The sequence below is a fragment of the Phoca vitulina genome, unplaced genomic scaffold (assembly GCF_004348235.1).
Source record: "Phoca vitulina isolate PV1807 unplaced genomic scaffold, GSC_HSeal_1.0 scaffold4, whole genome shotgun sequence".
Lineage (NCBI taxonomy): Eukaryota > Metazoa > Chordata > Mammalia > Carnivora > Phocidae > Phoca > Phoca vitulina.
Genome location: NW_022589707.1, coordinates 1,888,013 through 1,902,772, shown reverse-complemented (window position 1 = coordinate 1,902,772; position 14,760 = coordinate 1,888,013). Strand labels below are relative to the sequence as shown.

Genomic DNA, 14,760 nt, shown 5'->3' with positions numbered 1-14,760 from the left:
CAAGATCTCATTCTCTTCTTTATGGCTGAGTAATAATCCATTGTGTGTGTGTGTGTGTACCACATCTTCTTAATCCATTCATCTATCAATGGACACTTGGGTTGCTTCTGTATCATGGCCATTGTAAATAATGCTGCAATAAACATAGGGGTGAATATATCTTTTTGAATTTAGTGTTTTGTTTTCTTTGGGTAAACACCCAGTAAGGAGTTACTGGATCATATGGTATTTCTATTTTTAATTTTTTGAGGAACCTCCATATTGATTTCCACAGTGGCTGCACCAGTTTGCATTCCCAACAACAGGGCATAAGGGTTCCTTTTTCTCCACATCCTCACTGACACTTGTTGTTTCTTGTCCTTTAATTCTAGCCATTCTGACAAGTATAAGGTGATATCTCATCACAGTTTTGATTTGCATTTCCTTCATGATTAGTGCTGTTGAGCATCTTTTCATGTGTCCATTGGCCATTTGTATGTTTTCTTTGGAAAAATGTATATTGAGGTCTTCTGCACATTTTTTGGAGAGGACCATTTTTATACAGAGACTTCCAAGAAAACAGACCTAGCCCGGGACAAACTTTGACAGACTCCTACATTTATACATTAGGTAGAAGACAAGAAATCAGTAATGGAGATTGAAATGATATTGCTAGAAAAGTACAAAGAAAACCCTGGATGATGTTAGCCAAGGAAGGAAATATTCAAGAAGAAAGAATGGCTTCTCAAACTCTTCAAATATTTGCATTTTATGTACTCATATGGATAAGTAGTGACATTATTTAATACAAATATATTCATGTTTCTGAACTTATCTTCCTGATGAGATTTTAATATTATTGAGGACAAAAATAATGTGGTTTTGGGTCTTTAATAAATACAAAAATGATTGAAATAATTTGAGCCATTTGGAATAATAAAAATGATGATGATAATTTCTAGATCTCTGGTATATACCATGGACTACAGTTTTCTAGGCACTTACTTCATGTGTATGTTCTAATTAATTATTCACAACAACCTCCTGTACTAGAGTTTTATAATTTTCTCTATTTTATAAATAAAGAAACAAGGAACAGAGCATTTAATTAATTTACCCACGGTCAAAAAGTGATAGAGACAAAATCCCTAGCCTTGTATCTTCTACTCATCCATTATAAAAGGCAGAAAATAAACATACATGTAATAAATGTAAATAACATACTAAATTTGAAAAAGTCAACAGATTATATTAAATAATTTACATAATTAAAATTAGCTAAAAAATTGTCTCCAAAGAAATTAGCCTTTCCCTAGTACCACCACTATTTTATAATAAAGCTAGAATCGCTACAGTCTCTTGCCCACTTCTCATGTTCTCCTTCAGCACTGCAATTTATTATTCACACCCACCTCTATAGCTCCCCCATATTTCCCACTGACCTAAATAGTAAACCCAGGTCAAACTCTCAGTCTTTATATAACTCGATTCTGTGATCTTTCCCACTCACCAGTGATGCTGATGACCATTCCTTCACTTCATTGATATCATTTCTTCTTGGTTTTTCTTTTACTTCTTTCTCATTTTTCTTCACTGGTTTATTTTCTGATCCTACCCCTGATGTGTAGATGATTTCTAGAGTCCAAACTTAAAGGTTTCTTTGATTAGTGCATTATGCAATTTCTTCATGCAGTTTCTTCCACCTCCAGAGCATAATTACTTCCAAATCTTTTTCAAACTCTGATCTCTCTCCTGATATGCAGACATTAATATTAACCTGTAGATTGAACATTTTATCTTGGATATCCCCCGGCTACTTCAGACTTGAAAAGTTCAGCTTTGAGCTTGTCAAAACCCACCCACCACACTTTCTCCTGTCCCCTTTCATCCTACCCCCTAAAGACCGAATGCTCTTCCTGCGTCTCCTACATTGGGTGAGGCAAAAGCATTCATTTAGTTGCTCAACCAGAAATCTGAGAGTCCTTCTAGTTGTCACTGTCTTAGTGTACTCCCTGTTTCCAGTGCGTCGGCCAGTTCTGCCATATTTTCCTGTGAAATATCTTTCATCCATTTCCTCTAGGTTAGCTTTTATGACATATTCTAGATCAGAATTTGGAATTTCTGGGGTGCCTAGGTGGCTCATTTGGTTAAGTGTCTGCCTTCGGCTCAGGTCCTGGGATTGAGCCCCAGGTCGTCGGGCTCCCTGCCCAGCGGGAAGTCTGCTTCTCCCTCTTCCACCCCACTCCACTCGAGTGCAAGCGCTCTCTCTCTCTGTCCTACAAATAAATAAATAAAAACTTAAAAAAAAAAAAATTTGGAACTTCTCCGGCGTCTCTTTTATAAGACAGTCCCTACTCCAGGTTTCCCCTCTGCCAGCCCATTCTCATTTCCGCCAGAGAGAGAATAGCATGACACATAATGATCAAGTCATTTTCTTGCTCACAATCCTTCATTGTCTGTTTGCTCCTCCAACAGACAGTTGTTGAGCTCCAGCAGGATTCAAAGTCTTGTGGCATTTATGTTCTACTAACAGTAGAAACAGCAGTAAACACTCAGACAGCATATCAGATGACAATAAATGTTGTGAAGGAAAATAGATTGGGTAAAGTGGGCAGAGTGCTAAGAGGCAGGAGTGTTACCTAACTGGCGGCCAACAAAGTCCTGCAGCAGAGACCTGGAAGGACGTGAAGAGGAAAGGTTAAACATCCCCTCATTCCAGAATGAAAATCCAAACATCCATTCCCTTATCATTCATCTAGCAAATGCAGAGAAGTCCATATATATTATGTTGTAAAGTATACCTTCAATCTATTCAACAATAATTTGTTTCCAAACTTTATAACAGACACCTTGTATCTTGAACATCTCCCATGTACCCCCCATGGATAATTCCAAGATAGGTAGGGTGGTGAGCTTTATGGCATGTGAGTCTTCCTTAACAAATATGTTTTTTTTTAAATAAATTAATAGAGAAGCAGGACAGTATTACTGATATCACAAAACTAATACACTGAAAGAGGAGAAACACACACATACACTCTTATGGAAGTAAATATTTTAAATAAACCAATCCAGATAATTAGAAATTTTGACAACATCTGTGATAAGAAACAAGTAGCTGAAGAACTAGAATGAGAAAATTAATAGAATAATTTTAAATACATTAGTCTCAGAAGGTCCTTCTCAAAAGGTGACACGTGAGCTGACCTGAATCATAAGAATAAGTCAGCCATGAAAAATGTGATGAAAAAGAAAATTCGAGGCAGAAAGGGCTTGTTTTTCCTGAGGCACAGACGCAAGAATGGGGAGGCTGAAACACTGTGATCAAGGACAGCCATCTTAAGCATGTAATTAGGGAACTAGCAATTTGGGCCCACAAAAGTATGACAGACACATTCTAATTATGATAAATTTACTTACAATGAAAGTATATTTTGAGGAAAAAAATCAAACTTTTGTAGAATTTTTTCTTTTTTTTTATTATCTTCAATTAGTCAACATATAGTACATCATTATTTTGTTGAATTTTCTTATACTTATTTAATGGTTTAATTAATAGTATTTTAATTTTTAAATCTTGAAAGTTCTTCTTAGTGGTTTCATGTGTCCTGATATTTGTAGGATTTAGAAACTCTTTAGGTCTAAATCTGGCTGAGAGGGGTATGCACTGAAGTTGGGGTGGGAGGTAGGAGTCAGAGCATTTCATCTTTTAAGACCACAGAAGTCTTCCCGGTTTGATAACACAGAGTATCAGTATATGAGGATCAAGGGTCAGACCCCACTAAGGGGTCTAGCTAAAGAGTAAAAGGTGTCCTTTAGTTACATGAAAATCACTGAAATTAGGAAGAGCAGTCTCAGTGACAATCCCTGGGCACTGAATGCAGATTAAAGTGGTGGAAAGAATAAGTAGGACATGGGGAAATGGAGACAGGATAATTTCATTTTACTGGGAGATAATTTCATCTAAAATAGGTTCTTGAATGGCAGAGTTTTTAGCATATACCACCATTTCATGTTAGCTGGAACATCAGCTTTTAAAAAAGTTTTTATTTTCAGACCATTTAAAACTTGAAAAAAAAAAATTCCAAGAAGAGCACAAAAGCCACCAGTATAACTTTCACCCAGAGACCTTATTACATTACCCCATCCAGTAACGTCCTGTGTAGCAGAAAGACCCCAGCTGGGGTCACACGTCACATCTGTGTTCCTGTCTTTGCAGTGTCTGCCAATAGGAATCCGATCGTCCGCTGTTTCTAGACTTCCACAGCCTTATCATTCCTAAAGACCTCCCCTGGGTCTGATGTTTCCGTGACTACACCTACATTGTGCATCTGGGGCAGATGGACCACTAGACAATGCTCTGGGCTTCTCATTGCTTCCTATCAGGGGCCCATATGTCCATCAGTCCTGTGACTGGTGGTGATAAATTGGATCACTTGATTACAGAGAGGTCTCCCCTGTTCCCTGCTGCAAAATGACTGCTTTCCCCTTTGAAAATAATATGTTTTTAGGGAGACACTTAGAGACTTTCTTTGTTCCTCATCTAACTTTCACCCACGCATTTGAGTATCCATTGACAGTTCTTGCCTGATTTAATTACTATTGTGATTGTTGCCAAATGGTGACTTTATAATTCCAGTATGCTTTTTACATTTATTAGTTAGGATAGTACTATAGAAACAGATTCCTTTTCTCTCCATTTAATTACTCATCTTTATGTGGGTGGACTCATAGATTCCTATGTTTTTCAATGAGATATATGTATAAATTTCTCCCTCCCTCCATTCCTTCCTTCTTTTGATACTCAAGATATTTTTTAATGCTCAAATTATTTATTTGGTACTTAAATTGTCTAGATGTGAGCAATGGAAACCTACTTGAGGCTGGCTCCTGTGTCATTCTGACGTGACCCCCGTCATTCTTGGAACACTTTTTTTTTTAATATAGTTGACACACAATGTTACATTAGTTTCAGGTGTGCGGCATTTTGACAAGTCTGTACCTTATGCTGTGCTCACCACAAGTGTAGCTACCATATGTCATCATACAAAGCTGTTACAGTACCACCAACTCTATTTCCTATGGGGTCCCTTTCATCCTTGTGACTCATTCATTTTATAACTGGAAGCCTGTACCTCCCACTCCCCTTCACCCATTTTGCCCATCCTCCCACAGCCTTCCCCTCTGACAACCATCAGTTTGTTCTCCGTACTTATGGCCTTGTTTCTGCTTTTCTGTTTGTCCATTTGCTTTGTTTATTAGATTCCATATATAAGTGAAATCACATGGTTTTCGTCTTCTTCACTTATCTCACTTATCATAATGCCCTTGAGGTCCATCCATGTTGTCACAAATGGCAAGATCTCACTTTTTTAAAATTAATTAATCAGTTGGGGTGCCTGAGTGTCTCAGTTGGTTAAACATCTGATTTCAGCTCAGGTCATGAACTCAGGATTGTGAGATCAAGCTTTGTGTGGGGCTCAGCACTAGGTGTGGAGCCTGCTTAAGATTCTCTTTCTCCCTCTGACTCTGCCCCTCTCCCCCTAAAAAAAATAAATAAAAATAAAATAATTATTTTTCTTTCTCCAAATTTTTATTTAAATTCTAATTAGTTAACATACAGCATAATATTAGTTTCAGATGTACAATGCAGTGATTCAACACTTCCATACGACACCCAGTGCTCATCACAAGGACACTCCTTAATCCCCATCACCTGTTTCACCCATCCCCCTACCCCCCACCTCCCCTCCAGTAACTCTCAGTTTGTTCTCTATAGTTAAGAGTCTGTTTCTTGGTTTGTCTCTCCTTTTCTTTTTTCCCCAATATTCATTTGTTTTGTTTCTTAAATTCCACATATGAGTGAAATCATATGGTATTCGTCTCTCTCTGACTGACTTATTTCACTTAGCATAATATCCTCTAGTTCCATCCATGCTGTTGCAAATGGCAATATTTCATTCTTTTTTATGACTGAGTAATATATATGTATATATATGTTATATATTCTTCTTATATACATCTTATTTATCCATTCTTCTATTGATGGGCACTTAGGTTGCTTCCATATGTTATCTATAATGCTGCAATAAAAATAGGGGTGCATATATCTTTTTTGAATTAGTGTTTTTGATTTCTTTGGGTAAATACCCAGTAGTGGAATTACTGGAGTTAATGATATTTCTAATTTTAATTTTTTGAGGAACCTCCATACTGTTTTCCACAGTCGCTGCACCAATTTACATTCCTACCAACAGGGCATGAAGGTTCCTTTTTCTCCACATCCTCACCAACACCTGTTATTTCTTGTCTTTCTGATTTTAGCCATTCTGAGCACTTCTTTACTTTCTGGTGCAATAAAATGTTCCGGGCTCCCATTGTACTTTCCCTGATCCAGCTCTGGAATCAGCCATTTCTCCAAGAAGTCCTAGAGACATAATTTCAGTAGAGAAACTAAGATCTGAACTATAGGGGTACTCACTGTGTCTGGGGGTAACCCTGCTCCCAGACCATCTCCAGTGAATGGTAGGAACCATCTGTATGTTGAGCCCATACACCATTCCAGCTAGATTTATTTCTGTAACTATCTGTATAATCCTGAAAACCACAAGGGCACCCTGATAGATTAAATTCTAGTCCAAACCCACAAGATCATTCAAGATTTTACACTTTTCATTTGTATCCTCCTTTCCTGACAGTGAGAACCTTGCTCCCACTGTCCTCAATATATTTATTTATTTGCTCGATCAGCCTGTATTGCAGTCACGCTCCCAGCCATGCTGGATGGGTGTGCTACCAGGATGTTCTTGCTGGGTAGGCACCAGCCGCCAGGGAGTCACTCTCAGCCTGCTCGAACACCCTGCTGGCTTGGATTCCAGCCCCCACCAGTGTGAAATATTCAGGCGGGTTGGGTAAATAGCAGAGATGAGTAGACATTTTGCACAATCATCCTAGATTATATTAGAAGGAAGATCTAAATGTGTTTTGAGCATCCTTACCGCATCCCACCAGCCTCTCTCTGACTTCCCAAACTTCCCAACTTTAAAATAAGTATCAATAGAGAAACCTCATACAGGTGTGGCTTTCGACATGTACAGTTTCTACCCTGTTGCCTATTGTTTGCTTTTTCTGTCCCATCAGGTTCACATGATAACTTATAACAGTTTCGATTGGTGTTTTAATGTCAAAACAAGTATCAGCATGTTTTTCATGATGTATTTCTGAATTAAAATTTTAAAACCTTCTGTCAGCAAGAATAATAAAATACTGAGTGGACTTCAAATCAGGTATGACATTTTTATGTGTGAAGTCTTGAAACAGAAATCTCCAACGTGCCAGTTAGGTTACATAATTATAACGACCCTGCAAAGAGGAAAGGTTTCCCATTTCACTGGGAGTGAGAGGTGTTGAGTCTGCAAGGTGACAATTAGTGTGGGTGTCACCCTGCCAGATCATGGAGCCCAGTAACAACCCATGTGTACACAATGCATTTTTTATTCCAAATTCACAGATATTTAAAGTTTTAAGCCAAAACAAACAAAAATTAATCTTCTCATTCTATATAATCTTTCTATTAACTTGGCAAATTTCAATTAAGTTTAACTCTCTATCCATTCATTTCTGACCCTCAGAATCCCGGCTGCAAATTTTTATCTCCAGACACTCCCGCTATTGATCTACTAAGTAGGTTAATTCTTGAGCTTTAGAGTGGCCACTGCAAGTATCACAGGGACTGATACACTAGTATTTTTACTGAAATTATATTTGTACAGTAGGGGAACAAATGCAGAAAACAGTATGTCGTCGACTACTGCATAAAAACTACCTCAAAATTTAGTGGCTCAACACAGGAAGAGCTTATTCTCTCTTCCTTTTTTGTGGGCCAGTAATTCAGGAACAGCTTGGCTGGGAAGTTCTTGGAGTTCTTATGAGGTTGCAGCTTTATGTTTCCTGCAGCCTCAGTCATCTGAAGGCTTGACTAGGATTAGAAGCACTAGTCCGAGATGGCTTACTCACATGGCTAGCAAGCTGCTGCTCACAGTGAGGTCCCATTTCCTCTCCATATGGGCGCCTCTCCAGTAGACTGCTTGAGGTTCCTCATGGCCTAGGGGCTGGCTGCCTCAGAGCCAGTGATCCAAGAGACCAATGTAAAGGCCTCTAATGCCTTTTATTACTAGGCCTTGAAAGTCACAGACACACTGTCACTTCTGCAGTGTTCTGTTTGTCATACAAGTCAGCACTGATTCAGTGTGGGAGGGAACCCCACAGGGTATGAATAGCAGGAGGTGATGTGTGGCTATCTTGGAGGTCGGTTACCATAGTTTGCCCTCTGGAACACAAAGATTCATGTCTCTTCCACATGAAAAAATATACTTACTTCCTCCAAAGGCCCTTTAAAGCTTCCTTCCATTAGAGGGTCTGCTCAGAATCCAGCAACTCATCATCTGAGTCAAGTTCATACCAACGTGAAGCTCCTAGGGAATTCTAAGAACAAAGAAAGGTATTTAAATACAGCTTCTCATCTGAAGACCTGTGAACAAGTTTTGTGCCACCCACACACTCAACATATCATGGTCAGATAGGCATAGAGTAACCACTTTAGACTTTCTGGTTCAAAAGGGGGAAATAAGAGGTACACAGAAGGAAACTTGTCCATAGTGGTTCTAAATTCCAGTCAGGTGCATGTTGGTAATTCCTGGATTAGGGCTCACTCCTAATATTTCCTGGAAGTGTTTCTTCATGGGTCTTGGCTCTGCCCTCTGGTTCACAGTTCTACCTCTCTGATCCATGCTTCCTTTTAATATAAAAAGTAGCCTGTGTTTATAGCTGCATCATTTCCTGCCTGTAGTTTAGGGTCTAAAGACGTAATTTCCTTCTGTACCATCTCTGTCTCTTTCAGGCCAAGCTGATGGTGTTACCACAAGTACGGCTGTCTTATAAATCTGTGGGTTTCCTATGAATATTATTCTGTTTTAAGCAAAAGCCACATCCAGAATCTGATGAAGATAAGCTATTTTATTTTATTTTATTTTATTTTATTTTATTTTATTTTATTTTTTTATATTGGACTTCTGCTGACATGCTAAGGGAAAAATGCCCTTAACATTGTTAACTCAGAGGATCTGTAAGACATACCAATAAGCTGTCTAGCAGTTCTTTAGTCTGAATGAGTGAGTCTTTGAGGCACCACCTAATACATTTTGGAGGTCTTAAGGTGGATATCATAGTCACACTTCATTGCCATCTTTACATTATGTCTTATTGGTAGTTGATTTTTGCCCACAGGTGACTTTAATTTTTGCATTGTTGGCCATCTGGAGAGACTAGAATTGAGAAAATACTTTATTTTCAAATCCATAAAGTCCTGCTTTCTTCATATGTAATGGTTTTTCTTTAGTTTTACTCTCTTCTTTTTCCCCTTTTACTATAAGTAGGAAGATGTTCAGAATTCTCTGCCTGAAATGTCCTTAGCTAGGTTACCCAATTCATTAAGTATAATGTTTCCTTCCCATATTATCATGATGTTACTGCAGCATAGCCAGGATCCAGTTTTCTCTCATTTCCAATCACATTTATTCCTCACTTTCCTTTAAGCCATTACTGGCAACCTCCTCAAGAGCCATCAGGCTTCTGCTCACAGTCCTTATGAGGCCTGTCCAACTTACTTGTACATCTCAATCCCTAGGTTACTGTCACATCTGTAGGTTTCTGTTACAATTCCCTCCCAAATTTATTACTAAGTATTCATTATTGCATAAACAAATCACCCCAAAATTTAATAGCTGGAAACCATGATTTATTATCTCTCATGGGCTTTTCCAGAAGACTGCTCATGGAATGATCAGTTAGCAGTCTCAGAGACCAAGCCAGATACTAGCATCAGAAGTCACACACAGCCACCACTCCATAGTTATCCACTGACCAGAATCAGGGCTAATTCAGGGTAGAAGGAGAGTAGGAAAGGGTGTGAATACCAGAGGCAAGGATTAATGGGCTTCCTCTTGGAAATGTTAAAGATAATGCAAGGAAAGGAAAAAAAAAAAAAAAACAACCTAAATTTTTAATCGATATATAGTAGTTTGTCCTATAATTATCTTTGCCTAGAATGTATCCCATGTAGAAAAGCGAAAGGACTTGACAGTTTCAAACTCCAGAATTTATCAGGAACATTGTTATGAGTGACTGATGAAGTCTTGTTTTATGAACTTAATTATGTCCAATTCATAGTGATCTGTGTGTTACGCAGCTGCTTTGCTTCAGAGAAGTATTTAGAAGAAAGAAATATTTCTCATTCGGAAATATTTCAAAGCTACTGTGGATATTTAGAGACTCCCAAGTACTCAAAAAACAGAACCAAATGATCGTCTTGTTAAGAGTAGTCAATAAAGTTACAGCTGGATGTTTTCTCTCTGCTAAGTTTAGACATTATACTCCATTCAATTTTATCTTGATTAAACAGATTGAAAATCATATGTATGCATACAACTAGTCTAAATGGGCCACTTATCTAGGATCAGCAGTTTTCTGAGGAGACTAACTTAATGCAAATGAAAAAAAATGTGACTTAGGGAAAAATATATACATGCCATATGTTTGACATTGGAAGTAGAGCCTTATATATAGTTTTTTAAGTCAAGATAGTAATTTAAGTAGAATCCTATTTTTACAAAGTACTGTGTTGATGGAAAATGATATACAGCTCTGTGATTAACTCTTAAAGGGAATTCCAATGATTATTACTAGACTTTAATTATCATAACCCATTAATAATGGAAGAACGGTTTCTATTGTCCTAAATTGCTATTACTAGTCAAATAGGACGTTTTTTAAAAAATCACTTAATGGTCAATTTTTTGGAAAAGTTTTCTACTGGAAATTCACTTTTATCAACTTAATGACACATTTTGATTACAACCCATTCTGTATAATTTTTTTTCTGTAGCTATAGTATTAGACTGAAATGAATATGTTTAATAACTTCAGAATTTTAAGCAGACAAACTAGTATGGTTTAAATTTGCTCTGGTAGATAAATTTGGTGTGAGGAACAATATGAAAAGTAGATGCTTTTTGAGACTTTCTGGAGATACTTAATGAGTTAGAGAAATATTTTTTTCCTGTGGCTTACAGATTTAATACACATACTAAGAATTATGCATTTTTTCTACTAAAAAGGCATAATTTAAGTAATTGACTGGTGTTGCTATTTTAAAGTTATTTTTCAATAAAATTTTTAATATCTGATTTTAAACTTAGTATATGTATCTTCTGTTCCCTAATAGAACCTCTAGTATTTGCTCTTTTTTTTCTTGTCTTGCTATTCATTCTCTTTTTAGTTTCATTTCTTATCATTTGTGCTCCCTATACCATAGTAGGTATATAAGATGGATATTCAGAGGAGGGTAGCTGAGCCTTCTGCCTAAATTTATTTCTTTATAATGTTTCTTTGGATTTTATGAATTGAGAAATCATTTGTAATGCAAATATCTCTTTGGATTGAGTTAGACATTAATCCATAAAAGAAATCCACCATAATCGATAATAGTTTAGCTTCTTGACATCTGAATAACAGGGCTCTAGGGAATTAAGAAAATAGAAGTAAATATTGAAGGCATAAAAGGAAGGTGGTGGGATAGTTGGGAAAGGTCTAAAGTTTTATGTTTTAATCTCTGAAGAGAGAGTCGGGTGAGGAAGTGTAGGAGTGAGCCTTCAAGAGCAGAGGGACAGAGCAATGTGACAGACTGAGAAAGAAAATGTCACAGAGAAAATATGAGGAATGTAGACCCCAGAAACAAACATTTACTTAGGTTCAACCCTTCCTTCTTCTCCAGAAATAATACTGCTTTCTCAAAAGATTCCATTCTTCTACATTGAACACTACATCAACAAGGATCAATGAGACAGGCTGGCTGTGGTCAGGGAAGACACCTGGAGGAATTTTAGTGAAGCATGCTGTACATAGAATGTAACTTTCCCACTTCTTCTCTCTCACAGGTTTTCTGAACCAGATGAATAACTCCAGTCACTCTGTCCTTCAGCCTTCATTCCAAGGATGCATGCAGCTCATTCAAGTGGATGACCAACTGGTAAATTTATATGAAGTGGCACAGAGGAGGCCAGGGAGTTTTGCGAATGTCAGCATCGACATGTGCGCCATTATAGACAGGTATGCAGTCTTTTTATCCTACTGCAAATTGTCCAAACTTTCTGAATCATCCTTTTGTTGTGGAACAAGAGAAACACACACACACACACACACACACACACACACACACACACACAGTATAAGAGGTAAGGTGGGAGGAGCCATTTGTCATGCCTACAGCATATATGTGATTTTGGCGGTGATGTTTATATCAGGACCTGGATATATATGGTAGAACAGTCTGTAATGTCACACCAATCTCCCTCAGTGAATGTGAGCATTATGCAGGTAATTTTGCAAGCAACAGCTGAGTTATAAAGGAACTCGGTTTATTTTAAATTTTGCTTCCTATGCCCACAAGTAGAAATGTCCCTTCTCTCCTTGCCTTGGTCACAACTCAACCTCAGCATATTTTCCCCTCTGAAGCCCTCTCCTGAAGGAAAAGAAGCTTTTAAAAATGTTGGCAGGCAGTATGGGAATTTACTGAAACAGAATATTTAATGTAATTGAGTCTGATTACAAAATATACATACTGAAATATTGCAAAATCTAATTTGTATTCATTTTTGCAAATCTGGGGAGGAGCTTTTTTTTATAAAAACTTAGTTGACTTCTCACAGAGTAGAAAGATACAACTCTTACATGAAATATTACGACATCATTACATACACTAACCTTAATATACTTCTAAAAAGTGCCTTTCATTCCACCATGAAAAGTAGTTTGAGATATTTCATCCATAAATAGACTATATCTGACTTTGTGTTGAATTTAACCTGGTGAATTTAGGTGATTTTCTAAACTGTATTCAAATCTTTCATGAGAGGGCTATCTTACTCTGAAAAATAATTTTATTAATTTTATATTTTGGAAGATGAAAGTTTCATCTGCTCCCAACAAAGTGTAGACTTTCAGTCTCTATTAATCTTACTTCATTTAAGAGGAAATCCTTAGGAAAGTCATTCAAAGACATACAGTGAATCTTAAAAAGATGTAAAATCATCTATAATAAAGTAAGTTTGCTTCCATATAATCTCAATAAAATTATATCCATGTGAATGGTAAATTACAGTTTAAATGATGGCTATAGAATGTAACTTTTTTAAGCCTTAATATGTTTATAATAAGACTTGATGACATAGCATAGTTCTTATTTCTAGTACATATTTGCAAATACTCGTCCTGTTGGCCTAAACAATTTATATTTAAACAGAACAGTGAACAATTTTAATGGAAATATATTCCTAATATTTGAACCAGCAGTAATGCAATAGCTATTATTTCTGCCTAAAGCAAGTGGTAGCAATAATCAGAAAAACTGAAAAATGAATGTTTTAAGACCATATTTCTGATACTTGATATTTATCTATAAATTTTTATTAATTGTTTTCCATACAGGAAGATTTTCCTTCTTAGTAATAGGTATACAGCATATTGAGTTATTTTAGTACCTTGTCCATTTTCCATGTCATTAGCTTTAATGATATAATAATTTCTGTCAATAACACCCAAGTTAGTTCATTCGGCTTTTGTAAACAGGCAAAATTTTATGGTGATGTTGCTGTTTCACTTCTAACAGCATGTATCCTGGACATTATATTTAAATTGTTTGCTACCAAAGAAATATGGGTAAGATGTTGAGACTTTAATGTTTTACTTCCATGGAGGGAGTAGGTGCTAAATTGGCCCCAAAAGAATGAATGGGATTTTTGTAAATGAAGAGAATGGAAAATGGCATTTCTGATGAGAAGAACAATGCAAGGAAAGATGAAGAATAGGGAATACAGATTTCAATTTTTGGCAGATACAGGAATATACAAAATGTTTTTTTGCCAAAATGGGTCAGCCCCATTGTCCATATTGCCAAGCATCCTGTAGCTTATCCTCCAGGATGATAACCCAGTAGAGTGGCTATGGGGAAATCATCACCTCTGACAAATCACGCAATTCTGAAGTCCGTTAGAGAATCCATTTTCTGCTTGTTCTATTTTTTGACGGAAATGACTGTTTTTTCTAAATTGACGTGTAATTGACATATAACAATTTATTAGTTTGGGGTATAAAACATAATGAATGGATATTTATCACAAAATGATCATCAGGGCAACAGCTTATGTACAGTAATTACCAATATGTGAAAAAACATATTTTTTTATTTACCTAAAATGTTTCCAGTTCAAAATCTTAATCTGTGAAGTGTTATATTTTTGTATATATGATATAAGACTGTATTCACCTTATTCCAACCATTGAGGAGCTCATTGGTGAGTTCACCCTTACTCTGTGTCTTTCCATGTGAGAGCACCAGTGGTTTTAGCCTGTCTTCATGTAACAGTGACCCACCAGATAACATTGATACATTCCCAGTCCATCTCTGGTTTGATGTATTCCCTCTAACTAAAACTTTGCAACTGCCCCATCTCTGCCATTTTATTTTCAAACCATCTAAATTTTCCTTAAGTAAGCCTGCACTGGCTCTTTCTTACTGTGCTCCTTTCAGATTTCAGCGTGATTGATTTGAGAGCTATTTTTGAAAAAAAAAAAAAAAAAAGGATAAATGAGAACATAGGGTAAAAAAATAGAAAAACTACCACAGGCACAATTTTTATGAAATGTTTGGAGATGATAAGGAGCAGC

The 14,760-nt window shown here is 36.8% G+C and overlaps 1 protein-coding gene across 4 annotated transcripts in view; it reads left to right on the top strand.

Annotated features, from left to right (window-relative positions):
• CNTNAP2 (contactin associated protein 2) overlaps positions 1 to 14,760 on the top strand; it is a 1,915,205-nt gene that overhangs the window by 1,093,658 nt on the left and 806,787 nt on the right. For all 4 annotated transcript variants that reach the window (XM_032401131.1, XM_032401133.1, XM_032401132.1 and 1 more), the window contains one exon: positions 11,973 to 12,144. In XM_032401131.1, the coding sequence (XP_032257022.1) occupies positions 11,973 to 12,144 (172 nt within the window). The remainder of the gene's footprint in view (positions 1 to 11,972; positions 12,145 to 14,760) is intronic.